At 41.6% G+C, this 19467-nt stretch overlaps 2 protein-coding genes across 2 annotated transcripts; one reads left to right on the top strand and one right to left on the bottom strand.

The window, feature by feature from the left end:
- Positions 1-8446: 8446 nt before the first annotated feature.
- On the bottom strand, positions 8447-16789 carry LOC135236247 (extracellular calcium-sensing receptor-like). Its single transcript, XM_064302506.1, has 6 exons — positions 14138-16789; positions 13563-13854; positions 12483-13301; positions 11226-11453; positions 9898-10021; positions 8447-9361 (listed from the first exon to the last, which is right to left on the bottom strand). The coding sequence occupies exons 1-6, from the start codon at positions 14344-14346 to the stop codon at positions 8469-8471; spliced, it is 2565 nt and encodes an 854-aa protein (XP_064158576.1). The 5' UTR covers positions 14347-16789; the 3' UTR covers positions 8447-8468.
- Positions 16790-16965: 176 nt separating this feature from the next.
- Positions 16966-19153, top strand: LOC135236246 (sarcoplasmic/endoplasmic reticulum calcium ATPase regulator DWORF-like). The gene is made up of 4 exons (XM_064302505.1): positions 16966-17133; positions 18551-18651; positions 18791-18848; positions 18977-19153. Exons 1-2 carry the CDS (start codon positions 17121-17123, stop codon positions 18649-18651), a joined length of 114 nt encoding a protein of 37 aa, XP_064158575.1. The 5' UTR covers positions 16966-17120; the 3' UTR covers positions 18791-18848; positions 18977-19153.
- Positions 19154-19467: the final 314 nt, after the last annotated feature.

Genomic DNA, 19467 nt, shown 5'->3' with positions numbered 1-19467 from the left:
TCTCTGGGCAGCCAGGTCTGCCGGTGTCTACCTGTCTCGATAGCCAGGTTGTGTTCACTGAGTCTATATCTTGTCAATATTTTCCTTGTTTTTAAATCTTTCACTGTGGTCAGGTAATCTGCCACAGTGTACTCTCTTTTTAGGGCCCGATAGCATTCTAATTTGCTTTGTGTTTTTGTTTGTGTGTCCCAATAGGTGATGTAATTTTCTTTATGTTTTGCTATAATTTGGTTGACTCTAATTGTTTGTATGTTGCTGTTTTGACGCTGCTTTGTGTTAGTATACCATCCCACAGAACTCCCAGAATGCAATACTGCACTCGCCCTGCTTACTGTGTGGAAGGCATTGTCCCTCTCATCGCATCAGGCTATTCCCAGGAGAATGGTTTAATGTATTTACTCCCTAAAATGATGCCATACATTCACCCTTCACAGAATGATGCCAGACATAAATTCATTTCCAGAGCTGATGATGTGGCACATCTGAACACATGCGGCACAGTAATGAAGGGAGGCTGCAGTGGTGACATGCAGGCTGGTTTGATTTAAAGAGAAAAAAAGGCAACAATATTTTTGCTCCCACATCTCTAATATAGAGGAGTAATGGCTGTAAAACTGTGAATAGCCCCAGGGGGTGTAGCTCATGAATTCTCACTGAATGGGGGCAGTAAACCAGTACTGAGATGTAGCTGTTCACTACAGGAAGCTGCCAAGGTATAAAAAAGGCCTGGTACACAGTCTTCCTCGATTAAGTTGTTAATACATAGTTTATTTGCCTGTGGTTTGGAGTGTTTCCTGTTTTTATGACCAAATGAAAATGCCAGATGTCACAAAAGAAAGTGTATGATCTATTGATGGAACACATAAGTACATGTGGAGGGCAGAAAAATCTGACAGCCCAAATAGAAGGAAAATATCAGACTGATTTATCATTTGTTCATCAGGAGGATCTCACAGAACGACTGAGTGCCATAGTTCAGAATTTTAATTTTTTATGATGGTCAAATCTTGAAATTTGTAGCCTAGTTTATGTGGTTCTATAGCTCTGGACAGCAGTTTTTCTTTGTTAGTCTTTGTTTGTATTAATAAAGCAAGTGAACTGTAGAAAGGCCTATACGGAAGGTCTAAAAATTAGCTAACGCAAATGAACTGCAGAAGGGAGAAAGGCTGATGTGATATGAACTGAATCGAATTTAACGTGGCTTTATCACTCACAGGTTAGCAGCTAGCTGGCTAATGACAGAGCCTGGTTAGCTACCTTTATAGCTAATACAGCTACACACAAGGCTACTATGAGAACTAATGTACCAGTAACTTGTACGTAAGCATGCGCAAAGTTTAAGTCATGTGATAGAGTATGAAAATATGAACCTCTATTCAGTGTTACATGGAAAAACACAGAATTTCTGTATGTTTGTGCAAATCCTCTAACTCCAGATCTGTTCCTTCCTCAGTGCGTTCTCCTCAGTGGAGAGAGACATTTGAGAGCGTGCCCCGAAAAGAGAAAAATCTATTGCATCACACAGATCTCAGCTGGCATGTCGCAACTTTTGTGAAATGATCCCCTGGGCAATTGCTTTGATTTCATCTGCAAACATGATGGCCAGGTTATTGTTGTGAATGGTTGTACACTCATAGGTGAACAGAAGGTACTACAGAGTGCTGAGTCAGCAGCTTTATGGCACTCTGGTGTTGAGGGCCAAAGTGGATGAAGTGTTACTCCCCATGTTCACCACTGAGGCACGTCTGTCAGGAAATCAAGAATACAATTACAGATGTTGGTGCCCAGGCCTCAATCCCTCAGTTTCAGGACCAGCTTGGTGGGAACACTATTATTGAATGCAGAGCTATAGGCTAGTTAATGAACAGCAGTTTGATGTAGAAGTCCCTCCTGTTTAGGTGATCCAGGGCAGTGCGAAGTGTTAGGGAGATGGCATCATCCACAGAACTGTTTGTCCTGTATGTGAACTGGAGCATGTCCTAGGAGTTGGCGATGATGCTGTTAATGTGTAGATTTTTTAGGCACTTAATGGCTACTGGTGTTCGAGCCATGGGTCAAGAGCTGTTGAGGCCTGTTAACTTGGCCTTCTTAGGGGTAATGGCACAATAGCTGTCTCCTTGAACCACACTGGGAAAACAGACTGTTGCAGTGATGTATTAAGAATGTACATGAACACAGGGGCCAGATGGTCTGCGCAGGTCTGGAGGACCTGGTAGAACCTAGTCTGTGTCTGTTGTGCTTTCAGCCTCCTGAAGTCTTTTTGGTTATTTATGTTTGAGTTTTAAAGTGGTTTTCTGTCATGAATCCGTAAAATCTTCTCAATAGTTTTGTGTGCTGCACTACCCTGACTAGCACAGCCCGTATGCGCTCTGTCCTGCAGGTCCCTCAGTCTGTCTGCAGCAAGAGATGCCTCCCTGGAACCCGCAAAGCCATCAAGCCTCAATTCCCTGCCTGCTGCTTTGACTGTGTTGCTTGCGCAGCTGGGGAAATCAGTAATCAGACAGGTGAGAGCTTTCCTTTATCCTCCTCTGAAATACTTCTTTGCAAGCAGGACAGACAGCAGTTGTTGTGGTTGGCTAAATGTAAATTATTGTGCACACTGTGCAAAGTTTAAAAAAAAATTTTTTTTCCAGATGCCATAGTGTCTGAAATACCTACCTGTGTTCTGGTCCAACACAAGAACAGGTGAGTGTGTTACATAATACTATTACATAATACTGCTCAAACCAGAGAAAAACACCAGGAAGCAAATACCCAAGTTGAAAGAACAATATTAAATATAGGCTAATGTTGTGCAATGCTTCCGCTTACTGCAAACCTGATTAGACCAGTACTGTTAACATTAGATTCAACAATGAATGCAATATATTTTGGTTTGTGAAAAAAATATTTCCAACCTGCCTGTATCTCATTTTTGTTTGTAATATGTTTTTGACAATGAAAATGAGTTGCTGCAGTGCAACATGATACCTGTCAGGGGTATACAAAAATGCCCCCATTTGTTTAGGTGGGCATTAATAGTTTGGCAAGTGATGGTAATTATATAAAGGCTGCTAATTATAGCAAGCAATTACAGAATATCTGTAAAATGTGTACTAGAATATTACAACACCTCGCATGATGTATGGAGGTCATATTATGATGTTACATAAAAGGGTTAACACCTTCACACATTTAACACACTTCAGGCATAATAAGGCAAATGTGGATTTTGCTGAACATGTGTTCAGGTTGCTAACAGAATGTGAATTCCATTCCTGCAACACTGCCACTAGACCACATGTGGAGGAGGGGGGGGGGGGTACTGAAAGAAATTAAAGACCAAAACAAAATGCTCTTGCTTCCTTATCAAAACACAGAACTTACAGAGTTACAGTTACAGAAGCATTAATGTAATTAATTAGAAGCTGTCAGCCAATGAATTTGAGATTTTGCATGGTCTATCACATAAATGGCCATAACCCAAGGATGGTTCATCCTATTTTCACAAAACTTAACATAGATGCTTGAGAGGTTACAGAACATGTCTAAAGTTATTCCCAAATCTGGGTGCAGGAGGGACCACAACCCTTAAAAATGTGTTTCACAATAATGGGCTGATAGAATTCATGCAATTGGGCACGTTTGGCCCAGGGCCATCTAAGACTCTAAATTTTATGTTTGGTTGAATTTTATAAAAGTGGGCAAGGCCTATCCAATAATAACCTATTTTTCATAAACCATTATGGTATGTTATTGCTTAACAGTTTTTGTGGTAGGTATTCTTTTCAACAAGAACTGCACCAAATATTGTCCTAATCGGCAGAATGGTGGCACTATAAACAAAAGTTACGCAGTAGTCCCTGTGTGCATCCTTAGAGGTGAGCTCCCTCTGAAGGTAGTGTTCTAACAGAAAAAGAACCTCAAAACGAATTTGGGACACACTTTGGAGGCAAAAAAATATGAAAATAGTGAAAACGCTGCCTTCAAATGCTGCCTTCTAAGGCAGCTGACATCAAATTGGGATATAGCCTACAGCTGTAATACCCATAGTCCAATTCACAACAAATTTGGTCAGCATATTCTTTTGAACAGATTTTGGATATAAAAGATCATGAAAGTCCACCATAATTAACCTTTCACTAATTTTCCTAATATGCAAAACAGTTTTTCCTAAGGCTTTCTTGTTTCTTCACCAATTTGCACCAAATGAGATATGTGGCATTAGTGTGGACATTGGACTATAGCTTTGAGAGCTGTGAGCCAGTGAATTTGAGGTTGGATTTGGCCTATCACCTAAATGGCCAAAACAAATTGACGGTTCATCCAATTTTAATAAAACTTGACAGAGAGCACCGAGCATACATGCCAAAGTATTTCCAAATTAATCCACAGTGGGTGCCATAAAAATGTGTTTCTCAGTAACGGCCCAATAGAATTTCATGAAATTCAGCACGCATGGCCCAGGGCCCTTGGAGTCTAAATGCATGTCAGCACAACCTATCACATAATAACATATTTCCCATAAACATGAATTGTTCATTAATTGTTTTTAACAGGATCTGTGGCTGGTATAGCTCCTTCAACAAAGCTCCACACCAAATATTGCCTTAATCGGCCACAAGATGGCACTAAAAACCCCTTTCATGTTAAACCATATCTCCAATATCCATAATCCAATTCACAACGAATGTGGTCAGCATATTCCTTGGAATTAAATGAACATGGATGTAAAAGCATGAAAGTCCACCATAATGAACTTTAAGCTTTTTTTTATTTTTTTTTTTACATAATATATAAAACAGCTTTTTTTTGTTTGTTTGTTTTTGTCATTGTTTTTGTTTTGTTTGATTTGCACCAAAATTTGTACATAGCATTAGTATACCCAACATTCTCTGTAAAGTAACCTAAATGTATCAAATAGCTATGTGTTGCTTCTTTACAAATTAACTTTACATCACAAAATATCACAATTGAATAACGCATATGGGATGATTTAGTAGGTAACGTTTAAAATGTATGTAACAAAACATCTCCATCTTGGAAGCTTGGGGCTTAAACAGTCAGCATTGCCCAGCCAGCCAAAACATATTATTTTGTCTGCATATGTAATAGAGATGATCATTGGTAGGAAAAATATGTGGGCACTATTGTACTGTCAACTGAAAATTATTCAGCTGGGTATACACCCTATATTTCCTTGACCAAACTGTATTTTATTCACCTGTACAGTTAGTGTACAGTTAGTGTAACTTCTCGGTTGTCTTTCCCATTTAGTTGTCCCACAAAATATGCACTACTGCACTCTATAACTGACTTAAGTTTCCATTTGAAAAAAACATGATGAGGGTACAATTTCTGCTTTTGGACTGAAGAATCATGAAAAAAGCTTGAGTTAACAAGGTCTCTTTACATAAACCATGACATTATAACATTCAGGAACTCCCAAATGATCATCAATCAGCAGCCTGGGCCATACATCTCATAGTACAAGTCTTGTTGACCTATCTGCAAACTATACTGTTTCTCAAAAAAGAAAAAAGTGAATGCTTTGCACGAACAGAATTTTTTTCCATCTCATTGCCAGCGGTTATTCAAACACAACTAAGTTATGGCACTTCTTTTTTTCCAGAAAAGTTTTAATTTAATTAATTTATGAGTACAGCATCATTCTCTTAAAGTTAAAATGATGGACTGAGCTGTTTTGGTAAGATTCTTTGTTTGATTTCAGGGAGTACAGATAACAAATGTATTAATCTCTGAGGAACATATTTGACAGGGCGCTGACAGCCTGGGTTCAGTCAGGGAGGTCGGTGAAAAGGGGGTACGGAGCAGCTGGGGGGACAAGGCAGAACGCAGGGAGGAAGTGAAAGTTATGGGGAAAATATTTCCTGGATTGCTCATTCAGGAATGTGAAAGTCAGGGTTTCATGTACCCCCCCGAAGTTCAGTTTATAGGTATTTTCCAATGCAGAGGAGGTAGGGAAGTCAGGAATAGTTTTAACTCTGTCCTATGTCTCTGGGAAGCATTGTATGGAGGGAAAGATTTCCAATTTATGCCTCCTCTGAGCTAATGCGGGGAGAGAGACGTCCCTTTGGAATGCTGTACCCACACCATTAAAAAGATTTGGGAGCAGCATGCACCCACGAGATGAAGTTACGGATGTCCCCCCACTGCACTATACCATCCCACAGAACTCCCAGAATGCAATACTGCACTAGCCCTGCTTACTGTGTGGAAGGCATTGTCCCTCATCGCATCAGGCTATTCCCAGGAGAATGGTTTAATGTATTTACTCCCTAAAATGATGCCATACATTCACCCTTCACAGAATGATGCCAGACACAAATTCATTTCCAGAGCTGATGATGTGGCACATCTGAACACATGCGGCACAGTAATGAAGTTGCAGTGGTGACATGCAGGCTGGTTTGATTTAAAGAGTAGGAAAGGCAACAATCTATTTGCACCCGTGCCTCTAATGTACCAGAGTAATGGCTGTTAAACTGTACATAGCCTCAGGGGGTGTAGCTCATGAATTCTCACTGAATGGGGGGCAGTAAACCAGTTCATTTTCATTGCCCTCTGAGTTCTAAGTGTTCTGCAGAGGAAGCCATCAGGGCAAAAAAAAGGAAAACAAGGCCTGGTTCACAGTTGTACTCCATTAAGCTATTAATACATTGTTTACTCGCCTGCGGTTTTGAGTGTTTCCTGTTCTTATCACCATATGCAAATTCTGGCCAGATGTGACTAATGAAAGCATGTGATCTGTTCACAAGAGTGTTGGCAATCACTGACGTGCATGTTGGAAGGCAGAACAATCAGACAGCACAGATAAAACTGATGTTTTATTTGTTTTTCCGTTAGATCTCAGAATGGCTGATTGCCATTGCAAAGCATGGTCAAATCTTGATATTTGTGGTTTATGTGGTTCTGTAGCTCGGGACAGAGCAGTTTCTCTTAGGCTGTCAGTCTTCATTTGTATTATTATTGTCATTCAGTAGTTCCACCAGACACACATATTATGAAGATCTGCTTCACTTAACTCAAGGCGTATGTTCTGCCCAAACATCAGTCATCCCTCAAATAAAAATCACAGCCCACGCCAGGGAGGAGCGTGCCCTCTTCCTGTCAGTGGAAAATCATTTCCTACAGATGTTTGAAAAACGCGACAAATATGTTTTGTTGTTGCACAGCCATTGGCACACACAAACACACACATGTACCAGACCTGGGTCAAATACATTTTTGTTTTGGATTCAAATACTTTTCTGTGCTCAGTTGATCTTGCCTGGTGTAATTGAGCCTGCCAATATGACCAGAAGGCAGGATTTCCACTATTTGAGAATTTGTCATTGGTTACAATACACCAGACACGATCAGTAAAGTGTAGAAAAGTATTTGAATCCAAAACAAATACGTATTTGACCGAGGTCTGACATGCACACACACACACACACATGCACACACATCCCGGCATTTAAAAGACAGTCTTATGCAGAGCAACCAACTTTTTAAACACTGGTGCAAAATTTCAAAGATGGAAGTGCATAATTCCTCTCTCCCTTTTGTCCTTTCTTTCCCCCTCCTCTTCTTCTTCTTCCACTTTATATCTCCTCTTGTCCTCTCCTGTCTCTGAAGGGCCAGGGAAGAGGTGTGGAACTTCTCAATCTTGGCAGTTTGACTAGACTGGGCTGCTTTGCTCACAATGGGGTATTTCAGAGACATTCAGTGGAGCGATTGTTTCCCCTCCAGGGCTGATACCATGATGAAGACCCACAAGGCCACTGGACAAAGCCCAGGGCTTCTGATAACTCACACTTCTGTCTGCAGCCTGCAGAGTGGAAACTCTATCTGATAAATGTTCATTGAGAAATTGAAATGTGAACCTCAGAGAGGGACAATGCGGTGTGTTGTGTCCTGATGGTGACTGAATTTACATGTGTGGGGTGGAATCACAATGCTGCTCAGATGAGAGGGGTTCCCACACTGAGCAAACAAAGTTTGCCCTCTCCTGCTTCTATTCTGTGATGATAGAATGACAAGGAACAGAAATGTGAGATGCTTTATGGTAAAAAAAAAAAAAAAAAAGAATTGATATTTTGCTTGAGAAAGATGCTTTATTTTATCAGTTCAGTTTCTGTTATAATGAATAATTTTTTCAGAGATTTATTATTCAATATTTTCCATTATTTTCATGTTATAATAACTGAATTGTTTATGATTTAGCAATTTCATATTTTTGGTTACAAGGCAATTGTGTGTTGGGAAGGACTAGATCAAGGAAGATACATAGGATGATAAAACTTATTCTAATCTCTTAAACTTAAATTATTGCATTAATACACGGCATTAAAATGCCTTTCAGCTTCAGCTCTGGAAGTTAGGCGGTCCAGTGACCCGACATCTAAACAGAAGCAGATAAATATTTTCTCTAGCCATCACCTGAATATTTCTCACACATTAATGCAATGTAAGGACTATTACTTTTATTTGGCCATTATCTTCTTCTTGGTGTTCTTGTCTGGTCTCAGTAGGATTATATAACACTTGGGAGCAAAGATACAGAGCAGTAGTCCATAGCCTGAGGCCAGGATTGCAAATATCTCCACAGCGACTGTGTATTTCCCAGGAGAGCTGACATAGGCAGGGACAAAGGTGATCCAGACAGCGCAGAAGATGAGCATGCTGAAGGTGATGAACTTGGCCTCGTTGAAGTTGTCTGGGAGCTTCCTGGCTAAAAAGGCCAGCAGGAAGCAGATGGCTGCCAGCAGGCCAATGTAGCCCAGGACACAGGCAAATCCAGCCCCTGAGCCCACATCACACTTCAGGATGATCCTGGGACTCCGTCCCTGTACTTCAGATGGGATGGGCGGTGAGAGAACCAGCCACAGCACACAGATGAGCACCTGGACAGAGGTGCAGAGGGAGATGGCCAGTCTCTGCTGCACCGGGCCAAAGTACCGCATGATGTTGCTGCCAGGGACTGAGGCACGGAAGGCCACCAGCACCACCACTGTCCTGCTGAGGACACAGGAAATGCAGAGCACAAAACTGATCCCAAACAGCGTGTGGCGCAACATACAGGACCAGGGGGTGGGGCGACCGATGAAGGCCAGTGCACACAGGAAGCAGAGAGAGAGTGACAGCAGCAGCATGAAGCTCAACTCTGCATTGTTTGCCCTAACGAGGGGCGTGTCCCGGTGGAAAAAGAAGGCGGCAAGGACAGTGGTTGTGAGGACCACCCCAGAGACTGAAAGAGCAGCAAGAATGATCCCCATGGTCTCCTGGAAGGACAGGAACTCCACCTCTTTTGGAATGCAGGTTGTTCGAGCAGCATTCGACCAGAATCTATCTGGGCACTTCTGGCACTCTGTTGAGCCTTCAAAATGATGCAAACAAGCATCTACGTTAAGACCAACACAATTCACAAGGACATTTACAATCATACATATTGAGAGGCATTAGAAATGAAAAAATAAAAGATAGAAGATTTTTGCTCCAGCCATTCCCCAAAACAGTGAGAATTGAACAGAAAATAAAGCAACAGTAATTTGTTGTGCACAATGAAACATGCTTTTAATGCATTTTTGATCTGTACCTAATAACAGCAAGACACACAGATACCCAGTTCTGGCTGACAGACAGAGTTTCTGTGCACCCCTGCCTACCTGTCAGAAATATATGTATTCATGGGCATGGGACAGCCTGTGTGATATACTGGTCTTCCTGCTCACCCAATATGTAACAAACAGACTATAAGCAGGTCTGTCTGAAAGTTGTCATTGCTAAGTAAAAATAGCAGCGTGACCATTTGTTGAGACCATAACGTTTCTTGGTATCTTTGCTTTGTGCAGGTGTTGAAAATGATGGTGCTTGCTCATCATCATGGTTAAAAGAGGGAATGGTTAATAGTACCAGTGGTGTTGCTGATCTCCCCTTCTGCACATGGTAAGCAGTCAAAGCAGCAGATGGGCTTTCCTTTCTGCACAGCCTTCCGAGTGCCTGGGGGACAGGGCATGCTGCAGACGGACACAGGCACCTGTATGCATCCAAGACAACATACAGAGCATCGCTCTAACTCCATGCATCACTCAAAAGCATCTTATACCATCACAGGACATTCTAACATACTCTATTCTTGCATGCACAAAATGACCTCTTGACGCTTCCCATGCTTGGTATTACATGTGCTAAAAATGTTTTGCACTCAATGTCACACACATGCACTATTTCTAGGTAACATCTCACCACTGCAACGAAAATTCACAGAATTGGTTCAATAGCATCTTTCATAACATCTTGTAATGTTACAATCTTTTGTAATAGCAATATTGTGCCACAACATATAAACACACACACACACACACACATGTTCATATTGCTTGACTTACATTCATTCCATAACCTCTAACCCTAACCCTAACCCCAACCACTACATGCCTAACCTTAACCCTAACCTTAACCTAATTGTAACCCTAACCCTAACCCTAAGTCCTAACCCTAAAACAGCCTCTAGAACTTGTGGGGACCAGCAAAAGGTCCCCACCTTGCATAATTTTCCTCATCTTTCTATCCTTGTGGGGACATTTGGTTCTCACAATGACAGTAATACATGCCCACACACACGTGCACACAGACACACACAACAGCACTTGACCAGCAGTTTGTCACCATGCCACAGTGTGTATTGGGAACACTTCAGCACAAAGCTATTAGTCTGTCTAACAGGAGACTGTTCTTTGCTGCTGATTTTGTTATTTCTGGACAGTGCTGGTGTTATTATCTTGTACTAGCTGCCAGCTGAGGGATTGTACAACCAGTCTGGAGAGATGTGTGCGATTTATTTGGTCAAGTTTTTTGAAAAATGCAAAATCAAACTTTCCCAGAATGCTCCCCTCCCAGTGGGTCTGTTTGCATCATGCAGTGCTGCTGATAGCCTCGACTTAGAGTCCCAGAAGGGTAATGAACGAGCTGGCCTTTACACTGGGAAGAGCAGCTCAAGGTTGGCCCTCAGAACTGCCTCAGACAATGCAGCCAGGGTTTCATCAGCCAGTGGGCCATATACGGCACTCGTTAGCATAGCTCTGTGGGCTTTACAGAGGGAGAAATGCTAAGAATCTGAGTATAAATAACTATAAATAACACCGATTTAGAACATGTGATGATGAGTACGCCAGTCTAAAAATGACACAGAAGGCACCCTGGCTAAATTTATGGCATGCTGAATTCACGGTCCGCTTTACCTCATTCTGGCCACCGCCCCAGACGACTCTTGTCACATTGATGTTAAACTTGCTGTGAGATCCATCCACAGAATCAAACTGTCCCACCCTGACAAACTTCACCGTTCCCTGTGCCCCCACTTGCCAGTTAATGATGTCATAAGCGGCTGGTGGCTCACCATTCTTGTCAAAGTGTGTAGCCTCCCCCACAGGTGTGGTAAAGTTGTTGGTGCGGAGGTAGTGGAGAATCTTGGAGGAAAGGCAAGATCAGTATTTTCAACAATGTTCAACAAAATTAAACACAGGATGATGAAAAATGAAAACTTTAATTTGAAGTGAATTCTTGGCACTTTACACTGAAATATTAAAGCTGCATACTATACAATGAAACTTAAACAATAAGTACTGAACACACTGTAGTACTGAACAATCAAATCTGGGACGAGAAAACAAAACACTACAAACACAAATATCAGTGTTTAATGTTAGAATTATGTTATAACTAAGTACATGAAAAATCATTTGTTCAGTATTTCAGGTCTAAAGGCTATTACAAAATAATTTAAATACGTCACTAACAATGTCTATTAAAAGATAGTCAACAATAGACATTTTAATAGCATAAGTACTGTTTGTAATTATTTGTCATTGGTGTTGAATGAATGTATTATACAACATCAGTTAAGGTATTGGAAAAATTTCATTAATTATCAATGAGACACCATGAAAAACAAACATCACTTCCAGAAGAGCATATACTATAAGGTATATTAATAACCATGTCACACACCCACACGATGATAAAGAGTTTCATTGCAGATTTTATGATTAGAACAGTTGAGTGATATGTCAATTTAGTAAAAAGAGCAAAAAGAGTTTTATTGTTTTAACATTTAAAAATGGTAACTAAGCCATTTCCATTTCAGCAGCAGCGAAGCTTATGTCAAACTGAAAAAAATGTCAACAAATTGCAACATGCATGTTATTCATAGATTATTATTTTTGTGTATACCACTTACCAAAATATTTGGTATATATATAGGCTCTCAATAAATTCTTCATAAAGCATCTATGAAATGATTTGCAAATGCTTATAAATATTTGAATGAATGTTAATAATTTAATTTATTTCTATTTTTATTTTAACAAATTATTTACATACAGTACTTATGCTTTTAACAAATCGCTTATTCATTACATATTCATAGACATTATTTTATAGTTTTGCCCAATTTGTTATTGGATTCTGATACTGTATGTTTCTGTCCTTACTCTTACCTGCCAGGGCTGGAGGTTGGTGACATCTGGACACCCCCCATTTTCAAAGGGGCCATCTCCTGGTTGGCAGGACAGCATGTTGTGAATGGCATGTGCAATGGCATACACAGCCTTGTACACACTGTAAGTGAGTCTTGGTTCATAGACATTAGTATAAATGTTCTCAACATTGTCCAAGTTCTCAGACCCTGTGCACTGGGGCCTGGCAGACTGGAGGCTGGAGTCATTCCTGAAAGAGCATCCGAGCATTGCCTCCCAGAATTCCTGCACAAAGGGGTCAGAGGGCCTATCTTTGGGCTGAAACCCAGTGAGAAAAGACCTGAGACCCTGGATGTATCCCTTGCGCAAGGCAAATCCAATTGTACCACGCAGGAAGGGAAGGATTTTTGGAGAGGAGTTGATACTGGAGGTAATCCAGGACTCTGAGGCAATCCATTGCTTGTCAGTGATGTTTTGGCTCACCACCTCCATAAGAAGGACATACATGTCTGTGGAAATGGCAAAAGTGATGATGACTTTGGCTGTGGAATGCCTGAGTGTCTCCACAATGCGTGGGATACTCTTCTCCAAGTTGACCTTGGGGATGACCTCAGAAAAGGCCACACACACCTCAGAGTTCTGCAGCTCCTCCAGCAGATGTTGGATCCCAGACTTGCCGTAGTCCTCGTCCCCCATGACCACCCCCACCCAGGTCCAGCCAAAGAGGCGCAGCATGTGTGCCATGGCCCTGGCCTGAAAGGCATCGCTGGGCACAGTGCGGAAGAAGGTGGGGTACTTTTGACGGTCTCCAAGGCAAGCACATGTTGCAGAGTAGCTAACCTGGGTAGCACACAGATCACACATCAGCACGTCAGCTTAATGCAGCGTATGACATGTCCAGTTCATATCCATAAAACATCAAACATAAAAATAACACAGGATCATACAACATCAATTAAAAAACCTGAGGAGAGGTATATTTGAAAATGTTTCTATTCTTAACCACTCCCTCTGAACACATTTGGGCATTAGGAAAAATTGGAATCATAAAGATTTTCCTTAATGATAACTAATGTGCTTCTGTGCTGTTCCATTGCGCACCATGGGGATGTTGAAGACTCCCAGTGTGCGAGCGATCACGATAGATCCTGAAGAGCGGGCATCACCAACGATGACAGGCACCTCGGGAGTGCGGCCGCACCTGGAGCTCGTAACGACAGGGTCCTTCCCGGTTACCAGCCCCAGTGCAGCGCCTAATGTTGTTGTCTCTGCAAGACAAGTGTCAGCCAGGGCATACCCCAGGGTGAGATTGGGCAGCAGCTGGGGGTTTCTGTTTATCTCCTCCACTGCAAAGATCGCGGTCTGCAGCCAACGGTATCCACGCAAATAAAAACTGAGCAAGAGAGAGAGAGAGAAATCTGAAAGACTTGACAGTACTAGAAAGCTAGAGATTGATTTTCACTGATGGATAGACGCTGGTATATATTCACAAATACATTCAGGTTGATGGTCTGTGAATGTATTTCTCACACATGCAGAAGCACACACACATGCACACATACACTGTTTTTAAATAAGGTATGCTCAGGTATATACAAACAGATATTAACAGAACGAGATGGGTATTCACACATAGACACTGGAAGATATTCACAGGTAAAGACTCATGCACTCACCTCTGACACCGAAAAGGTGCTGCTCGTTGTGTGAAGTCCAGGTTTGGCTCAGGCGGCTGTAAATGAATAGGGAACACTGCTCCAATGATCACGTCACCCTCCTTGTACACACTCTGAGAGTTCAGCGTCTCCTGAAGCCTACAGGTGGACTCAGATATTACTCCAACATCCATCAACACCCACAGCCATAACCAGGTGTAAACACCCATCTCTTGCAGGAGAGGGAGGAGGAACAGAGAGATGAGGGTCTGAGTTCTCCCACTGAAAAGGAGGGAGGCTTCCTTAAGTAGGGATCAGTCTTCCCTACTGTAGAAAAAAACAAAAACAAAAATAAAAAAATGTGTAATGTGATAATTGTGAGTGTCATAATTGTAAACCCTGGTGGAGCCCAGTGAATGGTTGGGGCCTCAGCCCAATGGGAAAGAATTAAACCACCTTGTTTTTTTATCTGGAGGTAATTATTTCAGAAGACCCTGGAGTCTGGTACTGACACTCCCTCTCTAATGTGCTCTGAGTGCTGTTTGTCTTCAACACGTTTTTCCACAGCAGACCTCTCACCTCTCCACTCCACTGTGTTAGAGTCACAAACAGCATGGTGCAGTCCAGTTACTGGAAGTGTGATGTGATAAAAACAAACAAACTCAGGACAAAGAGTGTTAAAGGCATGTTAACTATACACTTGAGTTGAACTTAAATGGCTTAATTAACACGTGCAACAATAGGGGCTCTCAATAAAATTGGTGTTTTGATGTAAAGGTGTATACCTGAAGGCAAGACGTGTCTGCATATGTGTGTGTGTTTGTTTGTGTGTGCGTGTGCGTGTTTATGTATGTGTGTTTGTATATGTGTTTAGTGTGTGTGTGCGTGAGTGTGTATCCCATGATACACCATCACTCTTAGCGTGAGTACAGTGGGCAGATTGCAGGCAGCGGTGCAGCTCCCACATGGCTACTCAATGGAGGGGGGATAGAGAGACCCATCTGGAGGGACTGGTTCTAGACGAATGTTGAGAATGGGCCCTGGACCCCTTCCAGCTGAGCCCTGTCCCACCTGGGACATACATACACTCTTACATGTACACATATCCTTTCATTCTGAGACTTTCACAAACACACACACCCTGACAGGCTGAGACATATACTGTCAGACACAAACACAAACACCTGTACACACTGAGACTTGCACACACATCCTTATACACTGACACCTACAGACACCCTTACACACTCAGACATAATGCTTGTACATCCTTATCCACTGAGTCAAACACACACAGAGACACACGTACACATTGAGAGGCACATGTACTCAGGGACATACATCAATAAACGACACACCATTACACGCTAAACATATGCACACGGAAACACATTATACAGACGAGCATGGAGCCTTACACGCACACACTGTTCTCCAAATACCCTAAATCTCCCCCGGACCACTCTCCTGTGTCACAGACTATTTCTGTCGGTTCTGGGAAGTATATAATTAGTAGGGACAAGGTGGATCTGTGGTCTGTGTGTCTGTCTTTCTCTGGAACACAGGAATGACACAGGAGTCCAGTTTCTGGCTGCCCTTCACTGAATGGCATATGACAGCAGGCATGGGCAACTGATGTAATGACACCACTGAGACAGTTGTATAGTTTCATCAACACTGTGACAACAACACTGCCACATCAACACTGTGAAACCCACATGGCTCTTTCACCAATGCAAAGGCACTGACCAATCAAAACTGCACAATGGCACTGACCAATCAACACTGCACAATGGCACTGTCCAGTTGAAACCACAGCAAAGACACGCTGCGCTAATTGTTGTTCATCTCTTTTGTGTAACAAATATAGAGAGGAGTGGGCAAAATAAACAGGACTCTGGGATCCATTGGGACAGTATCTGCATAAATACTGACAGCACAGAACATGCCATTAACCTGATAATGGTCCTGAACCTGCGTTTCTGTTTTTGCGATACTAGTAAAATTTAGTACACGGTCAAATACTCAGTGTTGGCTCAACTACACACAGTCCCGATTGGACTCATACAGTGTATGGACTTTGTTAGAGTTGAATTAACACTGGAAATGTTACGGTGTACCACCCATTATTAACAGATAACATTTATCTTAAATGTGGCTAATGTGCCATTTGTAGAAATATAATCATATGAAATAATTTTTATTTGACCACAGCCTTACCTAAGCCCCTTTTATGTAATTTATATAATTAATGTCATTTTTTTTAAAATCCCCCAATATAATGAAAATGATGTCCTGTTTAGGTCACAGAAACAGTGCAAACACATTAGATGCAATTACGTTTAAAAGCAGTCGGCTACTAATTAAACAAGTTGAGGATAATTACCAAAAAGGTCATTTCTCTACCTCCCCTGTTTGCAGATCTGCAGTTTATGTTGCTCAGTGACATGCAGACCAGTCTTATTGGATCAGTTGATTCATATCTGGGACCAGAACAGTGCAGAGAATTTTTCCACTCCAATGTCCAAGTTTCAGGCCACAACCATTTATAATGCCTCCTGGTGACAGGCAACATTCTTTGTCATTGTTTAGCATTCCAGACCAGAAAGGGCACTGCTAATGTTGGAATGGAAATGGTTCGTACCACAAACCACACCACCATGTTGCCAGATAAGAAGGTTATCTTTTAATGCATTGCAGACTATGGTTCTCCATACTTTGATCAGTAAATGCTTCAGAACAGCTGTTTGATGGGGGGTGGGGTGGTGGGGGGGGGGGGGGGCTAGAGCTTTTTACAGCTGGCCTCACACAACTCCAGGCACCAATGGGACAGGTCTCAGTGCGTACGTGTGTACAACAGCACACCGGGGTGTGAGGATCCATTTTGGGACAGCAGAGGATTGGTCGCATTCTGGTACACCTCTATTAACGGCGGTGCCTGCCTGGAGGGTTCTTTGGGGCACTCTGACCTGTATCTGAAGATCACTCTGAGGGAAGAGGAGTCATGGGACAGAAAGGTAAGACAGAAACCAGTGATTGTTCTCTTTGGCAGAAATACAGAGGGTGATTTTGAGCCACAGTTAGAGTTAAAGACATGGCATACCTGTCTGACACTAGACTGAAAAAATGTTTTTCCATCACCAGCAATGTCTACCAAAAAGTTCTCAACATATGCACCTTTCTAGAGACTGGAGGTGACATATTGTTCTTCCAATCCAATGACATAGATCCACTTGCCCACATACTATACAGTATATTTCATTTGATATCATTGGGATATCGGAGATTCTAAGCCACCAAAAGAGCAGGAAGCGGATTCTTAAATCTCTACTGTTCTGTGACTCCAAAAGCTCTGAACCGTAGACTTATTTCTACCATGGCTGAGTAGTCTGTAACTATATAGTCTGTAACTTCCATTATGACATTACATTACAATGCATTACAGACACTTGGCGCACACTCTTATCCAGCGTATCATACAGAAGCGGAGGACATCAGTGTAACTTTCAGGAATACAAAAAATACAAAGTGTTATATAACAATTTGTATTTAAACGAAAGAACCACTGGACAGATAACCTATCTTTACAGAAAACATGCTTAGTAAAGCCATTATACAGTTTTTACCAGTACTGATGTGTACACCATTGATGTGTTCATTGTTACATGTTGTATGGGTATATTGATGTGTGTCTGAGCATCTGTTTGTGTGTTACAATCAGTGTATAAATGTATCTACATGTGCATTCATGCATGAGTTTGTGAGCCTCATTTTAGGTTTGACTTTAAGTGTATGTGCATGCTTTCATAAATGTACTGTTATGTTTGTAAGAATCTGAGTTCATGTTTAAACATATGCTGATGTGTGCCAACAAGTGTATTTATGTATATGCATTGATATGTGTGTGAGCATGTGTGCATGCTAGATGCTAGAAGCTGTTGTTGTTAACCTTATTTGAGAGATCCATCAAAGACAATCTCTCACCTCTGCTGATTGAAGGATAACAACACTGTTTATATCTGGGATCTACTGGACTTGCACTGACTCCTCAAACCTCAACAATGGCGATACAGAGAGGACTTACCTGTGCCAGTCAGTGTGTACACTCCTTCTGTCACTGAACAAGACAGCTAAACTGTCGGTTGCATGTGAAGTTGCAGGCATGTTCATGACGTCTGTCTGTATGCTGGTATTTATATGGACAGTTCCATGCGTGTTATGGTATGTGCATTCAAGGGTGTCTGCACTGGTCTGGGGGTGTTAAGGTGTGTCCCAAGTATTTGTAAGTTTAAATGTGCATCTCAGGGGTGTTTCGTGTTCAGGTGTATGTGTACCCATGCTGTCGGTGCTTATTTGTCTGTGCTCAGGTGCGAGTATGGTACAGTCTGTGTTCGCGCTGGCGTAGGTCTGTGATCAGCTGTGTGCTCTCCGCAGCTGCAGGACAGTTGGACGCTTCCCGCCTGATAGTCCCAGTTCTGCTGATGTTGGGCTGGATTGTGGGGTGTGCGGTGGTCGTCTACATTGTCTTTTCCTAGGTAAGAGTGTTACCATTCTGATCTATCCACCCCAGAAAAATATGCATACTTGATTAAAGAATGATACAATTCAGTGTTACATAACATGCAGGTTTAATCACCATATCATGCTTTTCTAATAAGACACATATTTTGACAGGTCTGACGAATAATGTTTTTACCAATGTGTCTTCTGAGACTGGACAACCTTCTATAAGGTACAGGAACTCAAAACTGTACGTGACAGTTATTGTGGTCAGTACCACTGCACTTCAGACTCTTTTCAGTGTGTATAGAACTGTAACTGCTACAGATTGTATGCTACATTTCTATATTCCTTTCACAGGATCCAATGGAAGAGGATGAAGACAGTATGCATGTGTATGTGCATGTTAATGTCCTCACACAAGCAGAGGACTGATTTAAATGTCTCTTGTGTTAAAAGGATCTTCTGGTAGACATAAACCTCATGTGACATTTGTAACACCAGTTCAAGCAATAAAATTCACATCATTTGTCTGTATTATTTTGAAGAAAGTCTCTTTATTTAAATATTTTCAAAAGTCTATAGCCAGCTCTTTAACCATTTGGTTAATTTCTATGATTGCCTGTGACATCTGAAGGTCCTTCATGTGAATACATACACATGCATGCAAATTCTAACAAAATTATGTGTATTTTTTTAACAGAGTATTTCATTTTTATGTATTTTTCTAAATGGCAGTATTTAATTGAGAAAGCACATAATCAAAACTGATAAGCTTGCAGTCAGTAAGTGATTCTGTGTTTCATGTTTGAAATACTAAAACAAAACAAAACAGATGAGAATGTATGGGC

The sequence above is a fragment of the Anguilla rostrata genome, chromosome 12, assembly GCF_018555375.3.
Source record: "Anguilla rostrata isolate EN2019 chromosome 12, ASM1855537v3, whole genome shotgun sequence".
Taxonomy (NCBI): Eukaryota; Metazoa; Chordata; class Actinopteri; order Anguilliformes; family Anguillidae; genus Anguilla; species Anguilla rostrata.
This window is presented reverse-complemented; position numbering and strand designations above follow the sequence as displayed.

What these genes read in the sequence shown, in the direction of transcription:
- LOC135236247 (XM_064302506.1), bottom strand. Translation starts at nt 14,346, where the DNA reads ATGGGTGTTTACACCTGGTTATGGCTGTGGGTGTTGATGGATGTTGGA. An exon ending in GGGGCGGTGGCCAGAATGAG is followed by an intron (nt 10,022 to 11,225) that starts GTAAAGCGGACC and finishes GGATGCATACAG; the next exon opens with GTGCCTGTGTCCGTCTGCAG. An exon ending in GGAGATCAGCAACACCACTG is followed by an intron (nt 9,362 to 9,897) that starts GTACTATTAACC and finishes ATCATTTTGAAG; the next exon opens with GCTCAACAGAGTGCCAGAAG.